The 17,945-nt window shown below is 40.6% G+C and overlaps 1 protein-coding gene across 1 annotated transcript in view; it reads right to left on the bottom strand.

The window, feature by feature from the left end:
• EBF1 (early B cell factor 1) overlaps nt 1-16,664 on the bottom strand; it is a 368,250-nt gene extending 351,586 nt beyond the window's left edge. The window contains exons 1-4 of the mRNA XM_023528620.1: nt 16,506-16,664; nt 15,880-15,943; nt 15,199-15,254; nt 4,809-4,882 (exon numbers count right to left, since the gene is read on the bottom strand). Coding sequence (XP_023384388.1) covers nt 4,809-4,882; nt 15,199-15,210 — 86 coding nt within the window. The 5' untranslated portion in view covers nt 15,211-15,254; nt 15,880-15,943; nt 16,506-16,664. The remainder of the gene's footprint in view (nt 1-4,808; nt 4,883-15,198; nt 15,255-15,879; nt 15,944-16,505) is intronic.
• Nucleotides 16,665-17,945: the final 1,281 nt, after the last annotated feature.

The raw sequence follows: 17,945 nt of genomic DNA, 5'->3' as shown, positions 1-17,945 counted from the left end.
TCCTTAGCAGCCTAACACAGGTGGCGTATCACCAGTGAGCTGACACACAGCTCCATAAATCAGGGCAAGAAACAGCTAGATGTTTCCTAGTCGTGCAGGTCCTCATTTTAGAGACATAGGACTTCTTCCTATAAGTAGAGGCTCTCTCAACTGGTTAAGAACATTATATAAATCCCAAAGCTTAAAAAAAAATTTTTTAACAAAATAAACATCTCAAAGCTTTACAATAAAAAACAAAATATCTTACCTATTTAGCCAAATGGGGCTAGAGGATGAGCTGCGGGAATTAGCTGAATAGTCTGAGTAATAGTTGTAAGAATAAGTTTATTCTTTCCCTCAGTTTAGACACATTGTCAAGTTTTCCCATTCTCTTAAAAAAAAAAAAAAAAGGCTTGCTCCTTCTTTGTTCTTGAGTTAGTTTCTTCACTGTACAACTTTCCCCTTGCCAAGTCTCCATCACTTCTTGCCACTTCAACTCCATAAAAAGTAGCTTTGTTCAAGAGTGACTTGCTGGTGCTTTTCTCCCCAGCATCTCTCCAGCACTTATTGTACAGATGGCTCCCCATCTCTAAAACACTCTCCTTTTATTTCTGTGCCCTGTGTACACAGGGGTCTTTTCCCTAATTCTCAAACATACCCTCTTCCCTTCTTGCAAATTTGATTATCCCCCAAGAATGTATCCGAGGACCTTTCTCCTTCTAGACTCTTATCAATCCCATGTGAGACCACAGCTTCAGCTCTCACTTTTGGGAAGAAACCTCCGAAGCTGGTTATTTTTCACCCTGACTCTCTTTCCAGTTGCAAGCCATAGATCACCCGCCTGTAGACCTCTCTACAGAGAAATCTTGCCTGGACCACCAACGAATGGGCCACTTCTTCATGCACCCTCTAAAATCCCTGTCCTATCTCGCCCTCCTCCCCATTTCTGCAGCTACTATCACCCTACAGGTATGTCCCCCTTTTCTGAATAGCCACAATCCTCTGCTTCACCTCTCATCACATCACGGTCAACCCTTTCTACAGCACAGTCTAGCTATCTGCCTACAGGTTTCATCTCCCAAGCTGCTCTGTAAACTCTCCTGCTGCAGAACCCAGTCTTTTTTGGCTCTGCATTTAGTGCTTCCCACACAGTAGGTGCTAAAAGAATGAATGAAAACATCCTTACCGTGACACCTAGAATGAACAAAGTATATTAATGCTTTAGTAGACACTTTGCTTCCTTTCAATGTTCTCTTATCAATGTCTTACTCTGAGCAACTGTGAGCCAGGTCCCTAGGTAGACACTGTGGATAATGCTGCCACTGCTACTACTATTAATAATAACAGACACTCAGTACTTACTATGTGTCAGGCACCATGATAAGCATTTATGGGGATTATAGCACATAATCATAATAACCACCTATGAGATAAGTAATATTTTCCCTCCATTTCACACACGGGACAACCAAGGCACAGAGGAAAACTGAGTAACTTCTCTGCCTTCGAAGAGCTCTTAGTCCAGCAAGGAAGACAGGCTGGGGACACACGGTTTGATGTGCTGAGTGCTATGGAGAAAAGCACAGGATATAATCAGAATGCCTAGCAAGAAGACATAACTCAGGACAAGGGCCAGGGATGCTTTCTGAAGAAACCATGCTGACGTGACAATCTGAAGGCAAAATCAGAATAAGCCAGCAAAGAGAAAGGAAGAAGAGACCAGATCAAGGGAGAGGCTAACTTTGAGAACTAACTCATAACCCCACAAATAGCCAGGCACTGATAATGGGGGAAAGTGCTCTCCTAAACAGAATTCCCAAGCCCTGAAACTGTCTCGTGCACTGGAAAGAGAGAAAATCTGCTTCAGCCAGCCTGGGAGGTTGGGAAACAGGTTCACCTATGAAGCATAGTTCCTATTTTTCATTCACATCTAAACACAGGACGTTGAGACACACTTATAATCAAATCCCTTATGGACTCCAGCTTTTAAAAAAAAAAAATCCTTCACGGGGCCATATTATTTTAAGAACGTAACCACCAGGTATTAGCAAAACGTAATGACAGATTCCGAGTTACGGAAAATGCAGAAATTCTCTCAGAATTCCACAGAAAGAGCTCTATGCCATCAAGTCAAAGAGGTTTTGTCTCAAAGATGGCAATAATTATAATGTAATGGCGGCAAGTCCTTTAGCCAGCTCCTGACATGGGGTTATCCTTATAAAAGAACAAAATGGATTTCTTAAATTTGCAACCACCTGAGACACAGCTTCCTGGTGTTTTTCTTTCTCTCTCTCTCTTTTTTCCTTTTTCTTTTTCCTTCCCCTGCAACAAAACAGAATCATCTCAAGCCCTTTCCTGTTGATGTAAATTCTCTGTCTTTTTTACCATTGCTCCAACGTACTATAAATATACAGCTTTTGTGACATAAACGCAAAGTTTTATTGTGCCGTTAGCCTTGATAGAAAGCGCTGCAGAAAGTTGTTTAGAAATTAAATATCTAAAACATGCTATTTTAAAATCCAGGGTCCTCACTATTTCATGTCTGCAATGAAGAAATTTCATCTTGGGGAGAGCAAGCTGTCTTTCACACCATATGGCTAATGGTGGTGCATAGCAATTAGCCAGGCTGATTAATGGTGAACAGACTCTAATTTTATGCTTATAATTGAGCCTGCATTTGCACCCCTGGTGCAAATTCAGCACATCCCAACTTCCACTTACAACAGGCAAGAAATCAAGAGAAATAGGATGGTGTGGAAAGTGAGATTTTTTTTCCTAAAGCCCCCTAAAGAGCATCAGATTTGCAATTTAAAAGACTGTTAGCCACACAATAGATGACAGGTTTGTGTAATAGGGTCATGGTGGCCTGGTAAACAAACAGTACCCCTTACACATCTACAGGCAGCCAGGAAAACCCGTAATCTGTAACATTAACAGGGTGACATTTTGAATATGGCTTTTCCCTCTCAGCCATGCAGTACAAACATCATCATTTGCCTTCAGTGGCTTGAAAATTTTATTTTTGCTATTTTTATGTTTCTGAAAAATAGAAAGAACATCAGCAGTAAAGCACACCAACCAGCATAATAAAGTACTTTGGACCAATGAATTTTAAGAACAAGAAAAATATAAACTGCATTAATAGAGGGTAGGCCTGCGTGTGAAAGGCCTAATATATCTTTAAGTATTTCAAGAATAGAATTATTTCTAGCATAGTCCAAAAATGTACAGATAAGAGATGCAAATCTATGATATATAGTTATTAGTTGGCCTATTGGTTGAGATCTATCTTCCTGTCTGTCTCCTATTTTGCTAGAATCACATGTAACAGAACATTGAAAATTCATTCTAATGACATGCTAATTGTGGGGAGCTAAAATAGAGATACAGTCTGGAAAAGAGTAATACAAAGGAGGTCATTTTTTAATGCTTTTGAAAATGATTTCACTAATTTAATTCTGAAAAGTGCAACTCAGCTTTAATCGTACAATTGCTGTATACAGTATAGCACTAATTTTTGCCTAATAGTACCTTCTAAGAAATTCATGACTATATTTTTGGGTTCTGCTACTGCTTTAAAGTTAGAGAAAAGCAACCTGTTTCTTGGAATAATTGACAAGTTTTACAAATCATTGAGGCAGAAATTTGTGAAATGCCTATATATTTTAGGATAATATATTAAAAGTACTTTTTAAAAAGAAAAAGGAAATTTTTAGATAAATAATTATAGATAAAAAAGAAGTTAATACTTGGGATTTTGCAATGGAGACATATTAAACCCTTTCTATTTTATTTCCACCTGTAGGGTTTTAAGACTGATTTCCCCACAAGTCCTTGAGCAGCAGATAGAGCCCACCCATGCTGAAGTGGCAGCTGAAGCCCTAACCGGATTGGTCTGTAACAGTCAGGAGCCAAGCATGCTTTGAGCCAGGGAGAGCCTGCATGGCTAACAAAGCAATTAGTAGCCTTTCTCTGATGCATAGTGGCATCTTCATGCTTTATCCAATTACTCAGAATATATCGAGAGCAAAGTGCCAGTGTTATTTTATGAAGAATAAGAATCCTAAACTGCAAGTTAAAAGGTTGTTCTCTGGCCTGCTCTCTCACATGGAGAGGACCGGCCAAGGCTGTGGAAGTGAATTTGGTATACTTGCCTATTTTCAAATGTAGCTTCAGCTTGACATCAGGCAAAAATAAAGACACTCATTTGCAGATGTCATGAATTCTTCTACCTTTCAGAGATTCATCTCTGCTGTCCTTCCAAAAGCTCACTACCCCTGAGAAATATTAGCTACATTGTCATAGTTATGTACAGGGTAACTAAGATTAAGAGATCAGAGTCAAGAGGGAAAGAAAACCCACACTCAGTTTAAGAAGGAATGATGCTTCTGTATGGATGATCATATTTTTAAGTGGGAGAATTAAAAAGGGGAACTATAACTTTCAAGTCTTATCCGAACAGAGGCTTCTGCTGACATCAATAGAACTCTTCCTCATTTTACTAGCAATGCAGTTGAGCGCATATATTAACACTAAAAGGGTTATATTGTATTTTATTCGATTGAAAGGAAGAAGGAGAAGGCACTGCTTTGTGCCCATTAACAGTGTGATATCAAAATGGAAATGTATGTCTTACAGGATGAAATCTAATAAATAATTGAGAACCACTCTGCTGCCTGACAATTTAGTACCAAACACTCACGTCTAACAGCTCTTTTTAGATTGCAAGATAAATGTGTACCCCAAAATAGACCTGAGTTCACCTAGATTTGAGATACAAATTCATCTTCTCTTTGCTAATTAAAGGGAGAGTACAAGGTAGTTCTTACCTGCACATGATCTCGTGTGTGAGCAAGACTCGGCACATTTCTGGGTTCTTGTCTTGGCCTTCATACACTATGGCCTGTAAACAAAGGCACGGTTTGAGCTAAGAATGGAACCAAGTAGCAGAGAACAATCACAACTGAGTTCTTGACCACTTCATAACTGCTGCGGGCCAATTAGCCTTCAGCAGCCGAAGACCTCATTGGGCTAATTGTTTAAGATACATTGTTAAGGATCAGCCCAAATGGAGTGGAAGGGGATATGCTCCTTTCTGGCCTGTCAACCACCTTATTATGACACATCTTCACATCCATGTGTGAGATGGGCGTCTGTTGTCAAGACAACCACAATTCTCCTCTCAATTCAGAATAAAAATAAATCTAATCAAAGAGAAAGGGAAAACCCAGCAGGTTTCGCAGATTGAGATCTTATTGATTTAAAATATAGAAAAGTACATGGATCTGTATGTATCTGCCACCTCATTTTACTACTTACAGCCCCAACATGTAGTGTTCTACAGGTGAGTAGTAGAGAACAGGTGGAGGTATGGTTAATGAGTCCATTCACTAACTGTCTTCTTTACAATGATTCATAAATCGGGGAAACACCTTCTTCCCCTCAACAGGCTGAAAATGAGCTTTCCTGGGTGTATACCCACCCAAACAGTAATGCTTACCGGCAGTTGCGTAGGCTCGCGCCATAGTTATCTCCCTAAACTAAAAATTACATCTGACTCTCAAAATCTAAAGTCCCAGGCCACCTCACCAGCCAAGATGTTTTTGTCTGTTTCTAGTAATGTGCATACAAATGTTTTGCTTATGATCACTGGGAAGTTTCCTTGAGACCTCAGCTTTCTGGGAGATCTAAATACTAATACCTGGCTGAAGAAAAACTCGCAGCCATTGGTAAAGAAGTGCTCTGCATTGGGATATATTTTAACGAACTTAACACTGTATCGCTGCATAATACTAATATAAAACAGCTACAAATTGTTAATAAATTACTTTCACACATTCACATAACCCTCAACTGCTTGGTGATAAAACTACCTAAATTAACCAGAGACTATCCTTATTTAGTACATACAGATGCTATAGTAACTAACTTGTAGTTGGCTTTAATGTGCTTTGTTTATGAATCTGGGACTTTTAGAACCTTTAAAATGATGAGTAAAGCTTAAGACACAGTGTGTGTAGACCTTCCAAGCAGGCTCTGGTTAAGATATCTAACTCCATTACAAAACAAAAATTGCAACAAATTTTAAAATGACAAAAAGTACCTTCATAAAAAGGAAACATTTCCCTACCATTGGCCCACCTAAATCATTTTTTATGCTTAGCCTATCATAACTCTGTAATCTTTTAAGGTTTTCCTTTGACATAATTTTAGACTTACAGAAAAGTTGCAAGAATATATAAAAATTCCCCAAGATACTCTTTACCCAGACTCCCCAAATGTTTGTATTTTATTAAATTTTCTTTATTCTTTTCTATTTTTCCTGAACCATTTATTAATAAATCACAGACATATCCTAAATACTTCAGCATGTATTTCCTTAAAACAAGGAATATTCTTACATAAGCACAGTACGATTATCTGAATCAAAAAAAATTAACATTGATATAATACAATAATTTAATCTACAGACCATATTGAGATTCACCTATTACCCAATGAAGTCCAAAAAAAAGAACCAAAAAACCAATGACATTGCAGTCAGTTGTCACGTCTTCTTCGACACGGAACATTCCTGAGTCTTTGCATTTCATGACATTGACATTGTTGAAAAATACAGGCCAGTTCTTTTATAGAACATCCTCAGTTTGCGTTTGTCTTATGTGTCCTCAGACGTAAAGTTATACAATTCAGGGCCAGAAAGCCACAGATGGGGCCCTGAGTTCTCGGTGCATCAAATCGCACTGTCAACTAGTGTCACTATTGGCAATAAACTCTGACCATTTGGTTAAGGTGATGCCTGCCATCCACCAGAGATCATCGGCCAGATTTCTGCACTGTCAAGTTACTACTTCACCTTATGTAATTCATAACTATCTTCTGGGGAGGTAATCTAGACTATGTTAATATTACATTATCCCTCAAATTTTCATCCTCTCATTATGTCATGCCTTGATTCTTTCTTGTATTCTTATAAGACCTTTTCAAACACCCCAGAAGTTGTTTTACTTAAGAAAATGCATTAAGTAAATCAAAAACATTTGAAAACCAAAAATCATATCTGCCTACTTTATTTACTGCTATCGCTGCTGAGAAATCAAAGAAACATTGTAAATAACTGATTAGATCTCGTACATGCTGCTAAAAAAATTCTAATCGCTCATTTCTGTAAAATCCTATTATCACCACAATTTTATATGCTCTCTTAATACCCCAGATAACCTCTGTTTCAACTTTAGTTTTTTGTCATGCTAAACTATTACAAGTAACTTGATAAATAAATTCACAGGTATTGGTGGGGTTTTCCCTCCTGAGAAAAAAAGTTTGGTTCTTTTTGGGACAAGGGAGTATGAGTTACATCAGACTTTCTCATTTTGATTATTTCTAGATGATATACATTATTTTTACTGAGGCTCTGGTTCCATTGAAATCAGTGGGCCTGCAATGATATTTAATTAAAGATACGGTGCAATGCAGAAGTGCACGTGACTGCCCCAAATCGTGGATGGCCCATGGACTCCCAGGAACCCCATGTTTTTATCTCTGGTGACTGAACATCACTCACTAAAGGCCCAGGGCCTCTGTAATACATCTCCCTACTAAATGCCAAACTACCCCTTTGCTTCTGGCAACAGAGGCAAAATGGAGAATCTTTCTCTACATGAACATAGGAAAATGAAAGCATGAGTTTGGATTTGTTCAAAATTAGTTGGGAACTCTAGGGAGGAATGAAAGCACAAAGTTTGTGCTGTCGCTTTTCAGTGGGGCCTCAATAGAACAATATTTTTCAACACCTCAATACAGAGAAAGAAGCGCTTGCTACTTTTGTGACTTCTGAAATAAAAGCAAGTGAAACTGGAGTCTTCTCACTGTCCTATGGAGTGGAACTAAATTCCTGTGAATACAGTAAACTGGAACCTCAGTGTGACAGGGCTAACTATGAACTGGAACTCCATCACAGGCAGATTCATCTCCAACCTTGCCCAAAGCAGTTTTTGTTACCCAAAAGGCTTGTTAAAACACACACACACACACACACAATATCATATAAAAGATACAGGCCAAGAAATCAACAGTCTGATGAGATCCAGTACAGGGAACTATGATAAATTCATTTTGTTGAACATCTAATGCAGAATGTCAACAATAAAACTGACTTTTTAAAAATGCCTCTGAGTTCTCCCTCCAGCTTATACACACAACTGACAGCCACACATAGACTCTGCACTATCCACATTTAGTGCTCATATCAGGAGTGGTTCACAACTCAGCAAACCCGGACTTTAAGCCTAAAAAGAAAAGGATCCTCTAACACCAACTTACAGAGAAGTTTCTGCTTTTTTTCCTAATTTAAATATGTGCCCCTGTGGCGTGTGAGTAATGCTCATTGAGGCTGGATCAGCTGGGAAATCACAGAAGCATATAAACAGCATGGACTATTTTAAGTGAAACCATTTTAATAGACAGCTGGTTTAGGGCCCAAACAATGGAACACCAAGAAGAAGGCTTATTTTCATCCTCCATAGTAAATCATGTGTCTGCTCCCTGTGAGGAAGGTAGTCTGCTGTGAGAGCGACAAAGACAACAGTGGTTTAAATAAATCAATGTGTTTATCAGGAGTAAGGATGAGAGGCCTGTTACAGAGATGGGTGGTTGGGGAGAGAATGCATAGAAAATATATTATTTAAATAAGTGAATTGATGGCAAAGCAAGTTGATGTTTTAACCTAAGAAACAAAAAATACAATATCAAGAAGAAAACAATGTTTACATTAATCCTGCCAATGGCAAATAAATGCTTTAAGGTGGCAGGAATGCTTAAGTGTTCAGGAAGAAAAGTAAAAAAAATAAACACTAACTTCATCTCAACTTTAAAAACCTGGTGAAATTGATAAGTTGTCAAATCTTGACATATTTGGAGCAGATTTATTTTTCCAATATACTAGATTTCCTTTTCTTAATATCCTCCTCTGTTAAGTGGAAATAAAATATGAAATTATTTTTAATACTCTATTTGCCTTCAGATTGAGGGTTTTTTCCCAGAATAACGTTTTATAATTAACACAAAAGAAAGAAAAAATAAGAATTGTTAAACTTTCATATCCTTATTCAACAGTACCAGAAGGATTATTGTGATAGGATAAAATGCCATCAATTTCAAATGTCCTTTTATAAATTAATCTAAAACATTTTTGAAAAGAAATAAATCAATCAATAGTGGAAATCTGCTCTGGTTGCCACAGTTTGTGAAACGTGATTCATACTTGCTTTTCTAAAACATCACTAGGTTTTAAAAGTTCATTGAAACTTACTGTGGATAAAGACCACAGAGTAAAATGAAAAATACACGGTGAACGTAAACTAGGATCACACTTCAATAGGATGCCAAAGGAAATACAGAGAATTAAGCATGGCTTTCTCTGTTTACTTTTCTAATAGTTTTAACTCTTCGTGTTCCATGCCAAAATAAAGAAGGTGAGAATATTTTGACTTCGGTTCCTTAAAATCCAAAAGGATTTTAGAAACAGAATGTTTTCATTATTTTATGTTTGTTTACAACCAAACAATAGGAGACTTGTCATCATTACTTTAGAAAGACAAAAAAAGAAGAGAGAAAGAAAGGTAGGTAGGTTATCCATAACTAACAAAAATTCCTAATTTTCCATTTAAACCAAAAGAGTATCCTTGGAAATATGTTACTCTTTTATCCATGTACTAAATAAAAGGCCAAACCTAATCTGTCACCTTAAAGAAAAAGCTCATGAATGTACAAAGCACCTCCTTCAACCAGAAGCGAAGTGTCCTCTAAGTACCCTGTCAACGAGCCTTTGGTAGCAAATTAACAAGAACTGAAACTAATCAAAAAATAATATGAACACCTACAATATCAACACACTGTGATATTAATCTTTACATCCAACCAGTAAGTTCCACTGCTCATCATAAAAAATAAAAATAAACAAAAAATAAAAATGTGCTAGCTAATGTGGTCCTAGAAATTTCTAGGTGAAGGAGCCCTAGTTAAAAATTAACTTGCGCCAAAGAAAACACTACAAATCTGACATTTCATAAACAATTGTGTCAAACAGCAATCCAACAGTGATAGTGGGATAAAATAAAAAATTATTTCACTTCAATTAGCAGCTTGGCTACTGGTGAACAAATTACAAAGATGTAATTTCAGCTCAGCAGCTAAGCAGGCCGTTTTCAGAACTGAGTTAGGAAAGTTGCAAAGAAATGATATCATATTCAGTATACCGTTCAGTTACATCACAGCCCTGAATAAAAAGAGAATGTGTACCAAGAGCAGTCAGCTTTAGAATGCACCTCTTATGTCTCAAAGAAATAAAATCCCTTATATTATTCAAACTCCAAGATAAAAACTGAATCATTCTAACAACCCCATATTATATTTCTTTTCTAGCGGTAATAAAAGATATTTCACTCATATGGTAACTATATTTGCATCTATATTAGTAGATACAACTGGCTTTGTCAACTCAATGGGATAATATTATAATAATAATAATAATAATAATAATAATAATAATATAATAAAAGCAGCTAATTTATTAAGCATTAATGTATGCCTGTCAGTATTCTAAGTACTTTATATGTATGAGTTCATATAATTTTCACAATAGACATTCCAAGTAGGTTCTACCATTATTTCCATTAGTTGGATTCCAAATGCTTACATATTCTAATTACTAAGACCAAATCACTCTTGCTCGACAACTACATAAACAATTCACCAACATCCACACACTCCTTCATGCCTCTCAGCAATATAAGTGAAGACACAAGAACAGTCTATCGGTGTAATCACACAATTTCGATAAATGCATCACTACTAATATGTTCGTTTTTAATGCTGTTCAAACATTCACATGGAAACAGCTCTAGCGTAAATATCCCCGAACAAATGGCTGTATATTATCCAGGAGGGAGCAGTTGGACCGCCAGACTGGGGAAGTACTAGGCCATCTGGCTCCGGCAATCTCTCCAAAACCATCAGCTTTGTTTTCACCCCCAGACTCCAAACAACACATTTTCCACTGTGATGAGTTTACATTTTCCCAAACACAGGTCCTGATCATGCATAAAAATTCCAAACTTCTTCATTCTGCTATGTGCAAGGAAATTTAAATCACCTGCATTTTTGACATGTTACCAAAGGAGACAGAAAGCTGCTGAAATATGGCTCTTGACTATAATCTTGCCTTGTCCTTTTCTGTTTGTTTGTTTCCCCAAATATATGAAAGAACCTCTCTGCTAACCCAGTGAATTCCTTTGGAACTTATTGATATACTAAAAATGTGTTTATCTACCAATGAAGAACCATGAACTGAAAGGGTCGTTAATCAAATCTACATAGCTGTGGCAGGATATAATGAAACAATCAATAGGAAAAAATGCACTTGCATCAATAACTTAAAGTACCAGGAACATCACAACAAATATATAAAGATTAGCTGGGAAGAGAAATATGACAACACTGCTGATGATCGTGCCTTGCACCTCCCCTGGGCTGGGATTTTAGCCCTGCCACCACATCACCTTTCTTCAAATTCACACATACAAGGATTAGGCGGGTAGGATTTTCCCCTTTCAAAAAAAAAAGGAAAAAAAAAAGCCTTTGTTTGGGGGTGGGGAATGTTTTGTTTTTGATAACTTTATGGAATTTGGTACTCTTTTTTTGAATTATAAAAATGTCACTTTCTTTAAAGCAAGATGTTAGGAGGGAAGATAAGTTAAAGGCTTTTTTTAATGTAACTATTTAAAGATAAATAACTCAGTGAAGCAATCACAGAACAAAACCATATTTCAGATACTACATGAAAACCTGAAATGAGGCACATTAAACCTCAGACCTCTCCCACAGGGTTCATCTGAGCTTCTGCAGTAGATACCGTTTCTGGATGCAACAGCCATAAACTTCTGGATCCTACAGGCCTTTTTGCATGTTCACTAATGGAATACCAAAAACAGCAATGACACAAAAACAATCTATTTTTAGTCCAACTAAACTTGGTTTTGAAAAACCCTTCCCAAAAGCAAGCTTCTTATTTCCTAGTTGGTGGATGAATTTTTTAAATAATATTTCTTTTGCATTTTATAAGAAAGGCATAGGGTTAAGGGGGCTCAGATTCTTATACATTCATTATTCATAGTAAGTTATCTTTCCTGGTAGAGTCCAAAATTAAGAGTCATTACTCAAAATAGTATAATGAGACACTTTGAAAAGGTGTGAAATACTGTGTCATACCAATACATCTTGGTTGATTGAGTACATTTCTGTTTGATCTCAATGCTTCTAATTCCACCCAACATCAGGAAAATTCTATGAAAATATAGAGTGTACAGCTAGTTTGGGATTGCATGCCAAAGGTTCCCCTTGAGCTTTAAACCCCAACTTGAGAGTCAAAGACACGATATCACGTACACAATGCTGCATCTCTGATCTGAAAAGTGTTACCATAAACAAGCAGCTAAGAGAAGACACTTGAACTATGGCGAGGTATTCCCTTCGAAATTTATGATGTTATTAGAACTTGTCACATCACTGAAATTATTCGTTTGCATTCTAAATATCAAAATCCTGAGTCTATCTGGAAGAATTTCACAAGGGGGGAAATGTAACCATTTAATCAGTCAGTTTGTATCAAGCCTTACTTCTGATTGAAGAGGTCACTGCATATTCAGCTAAAATCAAAAATTTAAGAAAATTTTAATCAGACTTAGTAGTTAATTATCAGAGAATAATTTCAAGCTAAATGAGAATCCACTGTTTTACTCATCAAAGCTAAACCATAACAATTATGTCCCAGCTAAGGAAAGTCATACTTCTTCAAACCGATCTGCTTTTTGAAGACTATTGTATTAACAGTGTACACAAGAAGTTAACCTACTTCCCAGACTCCTACAGCACATAATCAACGAACAAGCAACCGGATAATAGGCAGGGATTGCCTTTCAAAGTGAAAGCTCCACAGAAGGCACTAGACAATTATTATGAAAGCAAACAGGTATGCCTCAAAAAAAAAAAATCACTCTTTCTTGATATTTTTAGGCTAAATTCAGACAATTATTTAAGCTTTTTTTCAGGTCACTCTCCACCAAAATATATAACTGCATACATATATAATTTTAACTTCCGGTAAGATGTCATATTATGGCAAGTGACTTTCTCACACCTATTATTAAAAATAAGCTACATCTTGCTCTAGTCTCTTCCGCACACTGGTAAAATTTATGACACCAAGTGGTCAAAGAATACCTTAAACTGTAGTTTTTCTTAAGCCCTACAACCTTGTTAGTAAAATGATATTTGATGTATTGCTTCACAAAAATCCAGATTATTCTCCCACCATATGAGAGTACGTAAAATAGGTTCATGGCACGTTTTGTTTTAGGGGTCTAAAATAAAGTTTTGAGAGAAGTTAATCACTTCAAACATGTCCTAATTTTGTGCTTCTTACAACTGTTCCTTTCATAGTGCTGCCTATAACGTAATATTTAAGTGGCCAATGTTGCACAAGCAGATAGGCCTTATAAACTGGTTTGTGGGGGATTTTTTTATCTTTTAAAAAGTAAATTCTAATAAATACATATGGAATATGTATTAGAGTTCATACTTCCCCCTCCCCTCCCATCTTTGCTTTCCTCTGATGAGAATGGCAGGAAGGGATATCCAGAGTATCAAAGACAACTTTTTTAAAACAAAACTTTACTTAAGACATTTTTGTTTTGATATCATTAAAAAAAAAAATGTTGCTGAAATCAGGCTTTTGTGTTTATGCTTGGCAGGAAAAAAAAATTAACAAAATACAATGTGTCCAAATGAAAGGGAATTATCCTATGTAATAATTAAAACCAGTACAAAAAAAAAAGTATAAACATGGATTTACTCTGAACAATCAACTAAGAAATAAATGGATGTTCAAGAAAGTCAAATATTTTAGGCAAATACTTGAAAAAGATTTCAGTAGAAATTTATTATTTTAAAAAATACATTTCATACCCTCATGTTTTCTACTTCATTCGCAATGAAATATGAGAGTAATAATCAAAATTCACTGTTATTAAATTCATTCTTGCTGACAGATTTAAAACTCCCAACAGCTTATTGATGTGCATTTTGTACAACATATTTAAGCCATGGCTTATCCAAAACCGAATTTTAAATATGCATGTATACTCTAATTTGAAATATTCCAATCCAGTATCTATGAAAGATCACCTCCCTTATTTTAAAGGAAATGTTTTTAAATCACAATCAAGCAAATAAGTTTTAACTCTCTTACTAAATTGGTGGTTGGTACACAATGGGAAACTTTTTTCTTTGTTCTGACTTCTTTCTCCCACCCAATAAAGCTGTCTTCTTTTTTCTGTGACTAAGTCACCCAACTACCTAACCAGCTCCTTAATTCCGAAACTAAACTTTTCTTAAAATTTAAAAGAAAAAAAAAAAAAAGCTTCTGTGCCTCATTAAAACGTCAGGCCTCTTTTCTGACTGGGCTCATAACTGTATCTTTTAAACCAGAATTCAACCTGCATGTACACTGCCTGACTCTCACTCGTTGAGGAGCTTAGGAAAATGCCGTCTGTGTACCTTTAAGACCACAAGCTCACTCATGCTGCCTGGCTTCTTGCCAAACTTGGAGGCAAAAGCAGGAGGATTTTTGCAAAATATCCTCTAACAATTGTCGCGCCTTCTTCCAACACGACCAACACCATCTCCTCCTTTTTAAAAATCTGCGAAGTGGGTCATCTGCCCTCTCAGGCCCATCTCACCGTTCCTGGGGAAGCTGCCTTTGCCCCCACCTACTCCATCTCTATCCTCCACCTCCCCGGGGAGGTCCAGGTGGCTTGAGTTTCACAAGTTCGGCCCACTCTGCACCAAGGTCCCCGGGCACCTTTGGCGCCTTCTGAGTCTCACTGGCCTGGTCAAAGGAAGTTCAGCCCATACGCTCCCCACTTAGCACCCTGCAGTCTTAATTCACAAGATCTGAGTTCTCCTTATTACCAAGGAGCCGTCGAGCCATCTTCCCCACGCGGCGGGCTCCTGGAAGGCTGCACCGAGAACGCGGTCCGCTGTCGGCCCTGGTGTTGAGAGTTCGAGCCCTAGCCCTCTCGCTATGGAGTAAGCCCGCTTCTAGAAGCCTCCAAATTTCACAGCCCTAGAATCACCCCTGCGGCGCGAAATTAAGAAACTTACTTGTTTTGTCATGGAATCAATGAGGCGCACGTAGAAATCCTGCTCCGTCCTTATCCCTGGGGGATCGGGGGAGGGAACAGGGGAACGAAGGAGAATTAAGTGAGATATCTGAGCGAAAAAACAAAGAATGGGCTCCAAAGCTGATGGAACTCCAACTGTCCCGGAGAAGCATAGCCAGGAGCCCCCCTCACCCAGTGTTCAGAAAAGGGCCTCTGGCCTAGTCCTAGCGCACTCGTGAGCCAGCCCCCAAGCACCGCACAGGGGAATGGGGCGGGCACCCACCCGGCTACCCTCCCTTCCCGCCGCGGGAGCCCCTCTGCGAGCTTTCTCGGAGCCATCAAGGCCAAGATCACTGTGGCCCCCTAAACCCAAGGGACTTTGGGCTTGGAGTCGAAGCCGAGGGAACCGGCCTTAAGAAGAGGAAGAAAAAAAGCGGCCTAACGAGAGCGGGGAAGCCACACCTGGCCCCAGGTACGCGCAGGCCCAACACCGCCGTCCGCGGGCCACTCAGGGCCTCCTGGGGTGAAATCGCCTCAGGCGAAACTTACGTGAGGCAAGTTTACCCCGAGGATGGTGGACAACTGAGTTTTGCTGAGGTTCTCATCCACCTGGCGCTCCCCCGCTCCCCCTGCCCTCACCCGCAGCCCCGGCTTGCCCGCGCTGACCCGACGGGAGCCTCACCATTGCTGTAGAGGAGCTGGAGCCGGTAGTGAATCCCGTTATTGGTCTTTTCGCTGTTGGCTTCCTGGGTTGCATCAGGACGAAAAGACACAAGAGATGCAGGAGAGAGGTCGGCGTGAGCAAGTGGACGGACTTCGAGGCAACTTTCCCCATCCTGGCCTCCGGCGCAGGAGCCGGACAGGCCCGCGAACAACAGAAATTGCGGCCAACTGTGATCCCTCTGCCGACCCCCGCCCCCAACCCGACCCTTACTGCTCCCTCTGCCCTAACAGAAAATTCCATGAGGCGCTCACAGGAGATCCCCTTCCCCTGGGGGCTCCTGCCCCTGGGCCAGCAGAGGCAGGAGCGGTCGCGCAAACGAGGACGGGTTCCTCCCGGGTGCCCCTGGCTCTGGAGTGCGAAGCCGGGCTCGCCTCTCTCCAATTCTGGGGGCTCCGCGCGAACTTTTTTGGAGCAGAACCTCACGGACTAGGAGTCCGGGTTCGCCCAGGGCGGAAAGTGGTTTAGGGGACCCCGCGCAGGAGTGTGTTGTGGGTGCTTTGCACTGGCGGAGGAGCGCGCCTCCCGAAGCGCCTGGGCCTGCTCCCCGGCCAGGAGCGACAGGCAGCGGCGCTGCGCCCACTTACTTTTTCCTTCTCCACGAACCCCACAAAGGCTGTCCTCTCGATCTCCACCGGCTGGCCCTGTCTGTCGTAGAGGGCCAGGACGAAGTGGAAGAAGTTGGATTTCCGCAGATTGGAAGGCGGCTGCTTCTCAAAGTGAGCCCGGGCCAGACCCACCCCGCTGTGGCCAAAGACGCAGAGTTAGACGGCTAAGCGGAACCTCGACCCGCGACCCCTGTCACCCCTTACACACGCGTCTCCTCTGCTCCCCAAACGCCCAGTGGACGCCCTACACGCCTGCTCAGGCGCCATGGGTCCACCTGACCACGGGACTTGCGTGTTCTCGCGGGTCCTGTCCTCCCTCCGGAGCACAGGGTGCGCCCCCCAAACTCTCAGAAGCGCTGTGAAAGTTTTGTTTGCGTTTTGCTCAGGAGCTAAAATGCTGGAAGCATTTACTCCAACCTGACGCGCGCTGCGTGGGGAGGAAGAAAAGTGGCGGTGGAGGTGAACCCGCATTCGCGGAATAGAGCGGGTCGTTACAACTTAGAGGGAGAGGACCATGGGAATTGGTTCCAGCCATCCCCTCGAATCTCCCTGGGCAGGTGAGAAGGGACGGGAAACATAGTCAGCTTCTCTCTGCAGCAACCATCCTCCAGGAAACCTCATGCTCCCTGGCCGGCCGCGAGTGCCCAGCCTCGGGAAGCCACATGTCCCTCCCTTCCAAAAAAATAATAAGGCATGTGGAGAAAAGGAATCTAAGGGTGGAACTCAGAGCTGTCGGGTGGTCGCTGTGGGAAAGGGAACTGGGGGTGTTTTTTAAAGACTGGTCCTGACAAACTTTTGCCGAGTGTGAAATCTTCACACTCATTCCAGGGCTGTCGGCTGAGCGCGCCCGCCGGGGGTCTGGAGGTTGGGGCTCCAGGGGCGCAGGGCAGCCACTGACAGCCCAACCTACCCAACATAAGAGCGCTCTCTCGTTCTCGCTCGCGCTCTCTCTCTCTCTACACACACACACATACACACACACACACACACACACACACACACACACACACACACACTTTCACTTCCAGCCCAGTTACCCAACTCACTCTCACTACCTGCCACCCCCATCCTTACACTCAGTGGGGATGGAAACAGTGTTAGGGACACTTGTCCGCAGCCTGGAGAAAATGAGGATGATGTAATTAGTCATCTTCCTTCTTCCCCTTCCGCCCTGAGTCCGATAGAGCCTGGGGCCGCCAGGTCTCCCATTCCCCCCAAGCCTAGCTAGTGGTCTAGAAAAAAAAAAAAAGGCTATTTCTCACTTGGGACCAGGAGTCCCCCTAAAGAGTGCTGGAGGTACCCAGGAAAGGTGCCCTGGGGCCAGTCTCCAAGGGCAGCACCTTCAGGCCTCACAGTCTAGCATCCCAGGAGCTGAGAGTGGGAGAGGAGCTAGAAGGGGCCATGGTGACAGAGGGTGGA

The sequence above is a fragment of the Pteropus vampyrus genome, unplaced genomic scaffold (genome assembly GCF_000151845.1).
Source record: "Pteropus vampyrus isolate Shadow unplaced genomic scaffold, Pvam_2.0 Scaffold30, whole genome shotgun sequence".
NCBI lineage: Eukaryota > Metazoa > Chordata > Mammalia > Chiroptera > Pteropodidae > Pteropus > Pteropus vampyrus.
The sequence above is the reverse complement of the archived record's forward strand: the minus strand, read 5'-3'. Positions and strand labels throughout refer to the sequence as shown.